The sequence below is a fragment of the Poecilia latipinna genome, unplaced genomic scaffold (genome assembly GCF_001443285.1).
Source record: "Poecilia latipinna isolate Pla-1442-1.1 unplaced genomic scaffold, P_latipinna-1.0 Scaffold3745, whole genome shotgun sequence".
Classification (NCBI taxonomy): Eukaryota; Metazoa; Chordata; class Actinopteri; order Cyprinodontiformes; family Poeciliidae; genus Poecilia; species Poecilia latipinna.
The window spans coordinates 29,266-38,151 of NW_015116361.1; the positions used below are offsets into that span (position 1 = coordinate 29,266).

An 8,886-nucleotide genomic window follows, 5' to 3' on the forward strand; every position below is an offset into this window, starting at 1 on the left:
TATTACAAGCCATGCACGTCATTCAAATGAAACAGATACAGAGTTACATTCACCATCCAGTGCTGGGTGTCACTTAGCAAACCTTAGGGATGCAACCAAGTGAGGCTGAGATTGAAGCGCAATCTGTACCCTGCCTAAAGGGTAGTCTAATCATTTTCATCTGTTGACTGGCAGCAGTCACACATAAACATGGTCATGGAAGCTGCAGCGGTTGAGTGTAAGCAGATAGAAGATGATAAGAGAGACAGAGGAAAAGACAAAATCCATAACAGATGCAAAAGTCAAAACTTTACTTGTCTCAATTTTGTCTAATCAAAGCAGCCAATCAATAACCTTCCCCACATTAACTACTAAAACACCTGGTGTTGGATATAAATATGTATATTTATTTAGAGAAGAATGCTGAAAGTAAAAGAGGAAACAAACAGTTCTGCTTGTTCATGACAGCACTACCTACTTTTTTTGTAATACTTATCTTTCTTATTCTTTTTTTTTTTCCAAAGCGGATAAACGATACACTGCCCAAGTAAGTGAAAATAACCAATTTTGTTTTGTTTGTCTAACATCTCACTATGGTAATTTATTACATGTTGTCACCCAAAATATAGAACTGTTTACACATTGAAAACATTTTCCAGCAGTTACTCTATGTGGTTAATTTAAGATGTAAATTAAATAATAAAAAAAAGTATCTTGTGCATACTCTGCCTTTTGAGAACAAAGTTCAGAGGTTTGTGGATTTTATTTCATCCATCTCCTTTGGCTGGGTCCGTTCCCAGCCTTGTCGAATTCGGGTGAGGGCGCGGTCCACACAAGGAAGGAGAAGAAGTAACTTGAGCACCAACACCACAGAAGGTACGATCAGACAGAGCATGTAGCCTGGAGGCGTGTACCATTTGTAGGTTGAGGGGCGAAGAAATTTATTCCAGCCATAGATGTAGCCGTGAGCCGTGCAAATGAACAGAGTGAGATGTCCTAGTTTAGACTGGAAAAATGGCACATATAAAGGTTTTACTTAAAACATTGCAAGAAGAGAAGGGCATTTCAGAATACAGATGTTTTCACTGACCTGATGACAGAGAGACCACAGCAATCAAAAGTGTAAGGTTACATGCATGAAGCTGGTGACTGGGTTAAAGGGCTTAAAAATAAACTTCATATTAAAGTTGCTACAAAACAGGTCTGCAAAATGTCTACAATTAGCACACTTTTAAAATGAAATGTATTATGAAACACTTAGATCAGAAAAAAAAAATCATTTTAACATGCTTTGCTTTTGCTTTTATTTTTTATCCCTATTCAACATAATCTCTATTGATTTAATGTAATTAATTCCATTTTGTGATATTTTCTCAAGTTTTTTTTTATATATATGATTTTCCTGAGCAACAAGTCACTGATATTTAATTTGACCTAAGATAAAAATATCACCATAAGCTCTCCTAATGACCATCACACAAACATCAGACATGAATTTGCACTAGGAGTTGATTCTCAAACCAGATTCCTCCATGTTTTTCCCAACTCTAGTTTATCCTGCTAAAATAAGTGCTTGTGCTAAGACTTAAAAAAAAAATTGGAGCCATTTGTGTTACAAGGTATGTGGGATTCAAAAGTTACACTTGGGATTTATTAAGGTTAGAAATATGTACAAAAATCTACACCTTAAGATACAAACCTTTTTAACATCACTATTTCTCATTTTCTGGTTACTTTAACAGTAGTTTTACTTCTACAACAGCCTGCTTTAGATGAAAACAGTATAACTTATAGATGTATGGGTCAATAGAAGCCCAGAAAGCAAAAAGAAATGTTCTTGCAATTCTAGAGACAATTTATTTTTAAAAATGTCAGATTTATTTTTTATATTTTTGAAGAGTTGCATTTGTCTTTGCTCACTCATTTCCTCTATTCAAGAAAAATATATTTCATTGTCACATTCTGAAATTTACTAAGGTTAACATGTTTCCTGAATGCATTTATTATACCAGCTGCATGCCTGTTAAAAGTATGTATCGAACCCAAAACTGTCCCTTAGAACATCATCTAATATTTACTCATCCAAATGTTAACCAGCACACTATTGCAAATCTTGCACCAATTATGTCTACATCTCAAAAGGCTCCATAGCATAAGTGCCACAACTTAAATACTTCATGCTGTACACTTTACGTTTACCACTGCTAAAGAAGAAATACTGAAGTGCTCCACAAATGCAGCAATAACCCAGTAATAACCCTTTCTAATCTGATTTTAAAGCATCCTCTGTCCACACTGATGAAGATTCACTCACTTCACTGTTCTTAAAACGACTGCAGTGAGAGGGGAGTCTGACATTGTTTTTGCTTGACTCAAGGAGTTAAGCAAGGAGAGTGTAAGCAAATAATTGTTTAACCAATTGGGGACAATCATAAAATTATCACAATGCTTTCAAATTTGAGGCCAAGATGATTAGGCAACCATCGGATACAATAGAATATGAGACAGTGTCATCTGCACAACTTGTTCTGTCCTGCAGATGAAATTAGTAACATATTGTACTATTTCAATTTGTTTTTCTCACAATACACAAAGAGAATGTAGCATCATGAGTTGAGCACACACTCAAATATAGCAGCACTTGCTGTTTCTTCACAAACTGGCCCATTGAAAATATATTATCATAGGCCAAAATAATTGGCAAGCTACAAAGTTGTGTCACAGATTATTTAATTTAATTAAACAAAAATCTATTCTTGAAAATAATGCTTTGCCTTTTCAAAAACAGAGAGCGTAAAGATCAATTTTCTGAAAAATGAAGGGGCAACTTTAATCAATGTTTATTATTGTGCATTATTTATATTTTCCCTTCAGTAATCAATGGTGAAGCTGGTGTCAAGGTTAATTTTTCCATGCATTTCTGATTATCTAAAATGTGCTTAATCATTATGGTAACATGCTCTACAAACAGTCTGAGTGCCCCCTAGTGGTCAGACAGTTATCAGCTGCAGAAAAAAGGCCAAACTCTGTTGCAGTGTCGGCCACTTCAAGCATTTAGCATGCCAAGGAGAGTGTAAGATAAGATGAAGAAATGTCATTATCAGGTCGTTGCTGCAACATTTGTGCAGCAAATATAATGAGTTGTAAATGTAGGTGGCTTTAAATACAGATTAAATGTGTTTTTGCAAAAATATATTTGCTTCAGACTCTTTGATTTAATGAATAAGTAATTTTAGTGGTATTTTTCCGAGAAATTTATAGTTGCATGTAAACTTCTTTTTCTATTGATAGTATCATTTAGTGCTAAAAAGTGGCAGAAGATGCAGATTAATTCATTTCACAATGACAAATTTTACATAACACCAGTGGCCTTATTTGAAGCTCAATTTAGTGAATTACTTGGACGACCTGCTTCCATTCAGAGCTTTAGTTTTTGGCTGCTCATTTTCTCACTGTAAGCTTACAGTGAGCTCAGACAGCACAAACAAATTATTTACATTGATTTTAATGATGATCAGGGCTTATCTAACTTAACCTGTTTGAAACATCAAACCCCTCCGTTGTGTGCATCAACATGCGTACAACTGTCGAGGCACACAAACCACATCTTTAATAAATATTTGCTGAAAATTGCCATCTGAAGTGTAATGTTTTTCACAAGTCTTTCCTCCAGATCATAAGGGTTATTTTGACCTATGCGTCTTTCTGTGGGCCTCATTCTGGTGTCTACTTATGGATCTGACCTTTACATAAATAGGCTTGTGACCTGTATTAACAATATCCCTGCTGGGGATTACACCAGGTGTCATAATTCTATTTAATGAATAACTTAACATTTAAAATCCCAGGCGAAAGTCCACCAGGCTTTCACTCTGGGAAACGAGTGCCAGCTACTGCTTTTGGAGAATTTTAATTGCTATCGTAAAAGAAGTTTTAAAGTCCAAATATAGCCCTCTACAAAGGCGCTTAAAGATCTTTTCTGCTGATTGATTTACTCCACCTGTCTGATAATGTTCGTACTCGTAAAGGTGAAGTATGCACTCACACACGCATTCACGTTTCCAACAGAGCTCTGACCTGAATAAAGTTGAATTCTCTCCAGCTGAGGTAGCCGCCTACAGAGGGCAAGGATGTTAGCCCTAACAGGACGAAGAGGAAAAATCCCAGGATTCCCAGCGATATGAACGAGTCTGTGCCCCACGCCTCAGTGTTATCGAAGTAAGATGGGGTGGTTTTATTGTTCTTCACCTAAGAAAGAACGAGACAGCAAAAGAAAGAAAGAGGCAAAGGAAGAAAGAAGAAATCAATGCAAGTTTTATGCCATGTTATTCTTCATGCATGACTGTTAAAAAACATGATAACTGGTTTGGACCAGCTTGCTGTACCTCATCCACCACCCCTGAAATGAGTTTGTGCCTGAAAGAATAGCGAATAGGGATGATGAATGTATAGATAGCGTGCAGAACAGCAAAGCCAAGTGCAACAAGACCCATCTGCTTCCTGCAAAGCATCCAGCGGTCCAGCCAGTTCGGGAAACGCCTGGAGAAAGAAAAGCCAAAAGCAAAATACTATCTAATTTAACATTACAAAAAACAACATGCATAGTATACCACATTATCATTTTATTATTATTTCTGTGATAATCCGACCTGTATTTGGTCCCTCTGTAGAGTTGAAAGAAAGCAGCAATCGCGCCAGGCAGGTAACAGAGAGACAGCATAACAAGAGCCACAATTGGAAACACCTAGAACACAATTTCACAAAACACCCTTAAGAACAACAACAACAAAAAAAATGACACCAGAAAAGATTTAATATAAAGGACAACTCACGACCTTGTTGGCCAGGGCCACCATGATTCGATATGAGATATCGTTTTTCTTTTCAACATAAGCATAGATAACATCTCTGATGAGCAGGTAGAAGAAGAAGAAGGCGGAGAGGCCAACAGCTATGGACAAAGGCAGCCTCCACTCCGGGAACAATTTCAGGGGGAAGTCCTCCAACTCTCTAGCTGCTGACAAAGAGCCTTTATCCAGAACAGTGAGGCCCAGTTTGGTAGCCAGGTGTGCCACTGCCTGCTTTGCTTCTCCACTTTCTCCACACAGGAAGACCTGCACACAGTTTAGGCAACTTCAGAAATATGCAGAAGGAAAAGTATTTGGAAGACATTGTTAGCAAGAATTTAAATGCCAAAAAACGAGAGAAGTATTTTCTGCTCTTTTATTCTCACCACAGTTTTATTCCTATGATTTTCTTTAAATTTGCAAACATCTAAACAGATTGCGTGTTTGACCAAATGTCACTGAAAGCAGTTGTTGTTGTTTTGCTTGACAAGAAATGTTAAAATTAGATTAAATTCAAGACTTCCATTCATTTTTTTTAATTCAGTGAATGTAATTAGTATATAGTAGAAAGCACTTATTGTCCCACAATAAGTGGGACAATAAGGGGTAATTACAAGGGGTAATTTGGGTGTTACAGGGTGGGGTTGCCACCCCACCCTGTAACCCTGTAGTGGAGGCCATAACAATATATTGACTCAAAGAAGAATGAGGACAAACCTCTATAAAAACACACAGCTCCAGTTCATTACATCCACACCGAGACGACCTTGACATATAATGGCTGTTGCTAAATAGAATGATATTAATTGAATGCATGTTCTTCATCTACTTGTATTTTAAACTGTGCTGTTCCAAGTAGGAAAAAGTATCAAAACTAAGAGCAATGTGACTGTGGTATAATCAAAAACTAAAAAAAATAAAAAAACTCAAGGTGTTTTCTGTTTCTGACTTTTTCTCAGATGCCTGCTTTACTTCTCTTTGTGATGCTGACAGCATGTGCTGCATGTCTGCAGGGTAAGACACATACATTTTGCTTTTAACAGACAAAAATGATGAGAATTTTGAACATACTTCCAGATAGGTCTGTTTTTCACAAGAAAGATTTGACCGATAGATGAAGGTTTTCTTTGAAATGATCAATTTAATATATTTATTATATTTATAAAATTTCATGTGTTTATAGATCTATCAGGAAAAATATTTACATTTCCACAAAAACCTACACAACCAAACTGATGCTGAATATATCCACACAATTTAAATGCTGTGACAGTATGTCTCAGTTAATGTAACAAAATGAATTGCATGAGGAAACCTGAGATAGAAGTAACATGAACTGTGTCCTTATTTGTTTATTTTGCTTCTTTTTCTTTTTTTTAATTTCTGATAGGTCTTTTACAGATCTCAGCAGAGCCCACAGTCTTTTTTCCCTGGCCACACCGTCTTTACACAATGGTTTACTGATATTCAAAGAAACAGCTGCTGATACAATTGGCTTGTATGTGAACAATCAAGGACTAATTTCTGTACTGGACTATGAGTTGAACGCCTGGCACTCTGTTTGCTCCACATGGGACTCTGAATCTGGATTGGGTCAACTGTGGTTTGATGGAAAACCTTCAGTCAGGAGGTTCATCACAGATCAATCAACCACTTGTTGTCCTTGGACAGGTATATTTACAATATTAACAAAAAATGAAAAAGATCAAAAGTTGCTGTCCATGCATAGAATGTTCTTTATTGTTATTCTGACTGAACGCTGTTCTTTGCTTTCAGGAACAGGACAGCTATGGTGGTAAATTTGACATTAAGCAATCTTTTGTCGGCATGATGACCGATGTCCACATGTGGGACTACGTCCTTTCTTCCTGTGAAATCCAAAACTATGTGGACAATCTGAATTTCAGTCCAGGCAATGTGCTGAACTGGAAGGCTCTGACGTTTGAGATTACTGGAAGAGTCCTGATAGAAAACAAGCAGCTGACCTGCCACTAGAGCCAGTTAGTGGGAAAAGGCCTCGTCAAGTCCGGCTTCTAAGGGCAGAATGACGTTTCTGTGTAAACTAGAAAATAGTGCATGTGGGAAAACAGGGTGTGTTTGATCAGGGTGAATTTCTTTACAGTTGCAATCAAAGCTTATCCAAATATGCAGAAATTGTGGTTTTCTCACTATAATTCCATCTGATCTCTTCAACTTGATAAATTAACGCTGCTGTTACTAGCTCTGCTACCAGTGCTAGTAGCAGTCCTAGTAATAAAACAAAAAATACCAGAGAAAATATAACAAAAGCTCTCAAGTCCAACTGTATCCAATCATTATTACCAATAATCATGATACCAAATCATGCTTTTAACATATTGTTTTCTATTCAATTCTAAATGACAATAAAAATGTATGTTTTTCCTGCAGCATCACTGTTGTTCATTTTGTTTATTTGCTGGAAATATCAGTTGATCTGTTTAGAGTAAAATCTAGAAGATACCTTCCAAATAAAGTCTGTCTGAGTACTGACCCTTCTTTTGTTTGTCTCTCTGTGTTTTATGAGTAATTTTTGGAGCCGAAGCTAATCTGTATTGCTTGACTCTGTAAAGACACATGTCCGCTTCGTATATGCTCAGGATTTAATCCCATTTCTAGATCTCGCCATGCTGACGCTTATCATTTTTACCTCTCGGCTCTGGGATAAGATGATTAAGTTGTTTGTAAGAAACTGAGCGCTGCAGAGTGTTGGAAAGAGCAGCCTGACAGGCGTGTGTGAGAGTCGGAAGGATAGGGCACTTTTCCCCAGGTGTGTGTGTATAAGTGGACTGGGCAGTCAGCCATGTCTGCCTACATTACTGCACCAGTAACAGCAGGGGACGGCCGACAGACTAAATCTCCATCTGAATGTAAATGTGACAGCGCCACAGCCCCGCTGTGGATCTAATCAAATTGCTGGCCAGGGAATAGTGCACATTTACAAGCATGTATGTGTGTGCATGAATACATAGTGTGACTACATGTGCAGCAAGAAAGAGATTTGGAGACACATCTTGTGTTCTTTACCTGTTTCCAAAGAAAACAGAGGTGTGTGCGACGGCGTGTGTCTGCGTGCGTGCGTGCGTGCGTGCATGCATGCGTGGGTGTGTGTGTGTGCGTGTGTGTGTACACATATGAAAAAAACTGTTTGTGCTAAAGAGGATTTGAGGCAGATTCAGGTTTGGTCTCTAGAGGTTCCAGCATGTTTGTGTTCCTCTTGAAACAAACTGAAATGAAGGTTGCAATAAACACTGGGCTTTCAACTTAAGGTGTGTTTGCGTGTGTGTGTTGTTTTTTTTTTGTTTGTTTTGTTTTGTTTTTTTACATTGTCCTCATTTTCTTTACTCCTCAGATGGAAAGTTGATACAATCAGTTATCAGCAGGAAGGCAAATGAAATAAATTCCATTTCCAGGTTGTGCACAGTGTATGACGAAGTAATCTTTTTTTTTTTTATGTTTACAAATCTGAGAGGCACTTTTCCCAATGTACAATAAGCGATGAAAGCAGGCACTGTTTTTCAAGTTTGATGTCAAGTGTTTCTCATCATGAACAGATCAAGTTGGTAATCTCCTCCCTGTTACTGCTCTGTCTTTGTATCTTTCCTTCCTGTCAGCTAAAGTGCTTCTTAATGCCTAGCAGCTTCCTGGTGTTGTTTCGCCTTGATCCCACCGACGTTCTCTGAAAGATTACTTACTCCTTACCTGTTTTCCTGCTAAAAGTTCATTCTGCAGGGCCCAGGCAGACAGCGTGTTAAGACCTTTCACCACAGCAGCACTGGGAACCAGCCTGTAGAGCACACAGCATTTTACTTTTATTGGTTTCAAAGGAAATCTGTCTTAGCACTTTCATATGTTCCTCGAAAGTTGCAGTCTGGTAAATAAAGGGCATGCTTTGAAAGCCTTTAATGTTTTGTTTTTCTGACATAATACCACATTTTGTACATAATTTCTTATCATTTCAATTGAAGGATGTATTAGGACACCCCCATGTGTTTACCACATAAAATGACTAAAATCCCACACAAATGTCTGTCACATCGGG

General features: G+C 37.6%; 2 protein-coding genes across 2 annotated transcripts; one reads left to right on the plus strand and one right to left on the minus strand.

Annotated features, from left to right (window-relative positions):
- Positions 1–8,676, minus strand: LOC106941566 (metalloreductase STEAP4-like; the record flags this gene model as incomplete). Its single annotated transcript, XM_015024628.1, has 6 exons — positions 1–985; positions 4,057–4,227; positions 4,365–4,518; positions 4,629–4,723; positions 4,815–5,093; positions 8,547–8,676. Coding segments are annotated over 6 exons (1,090 nt in total), but the record flags the coding sequence as incomplete, so codon positions are not given.
- LOC106941567 (C-reactive protein-like) lies at positions 6,336–6,966 on the plus strand. The gene is made up of 2 exons (XM_015024629.1): positions 6,336–6,497; positions 6,603–6,966. The coding sequence occupies exons 1-2, from the start codon at positions 6,435–6,437 to the stop codon at positions 6,819–6,821; spliced, it is 282 nt and encodes a 93-aa protein (XP_014880115.1). The 5' UTR covers positions 6,336–6,434; the 3' UTR covers positions 6,822–6,966.
- Positions 8,677–8,886: the final 210 nt, after the last annotated feature.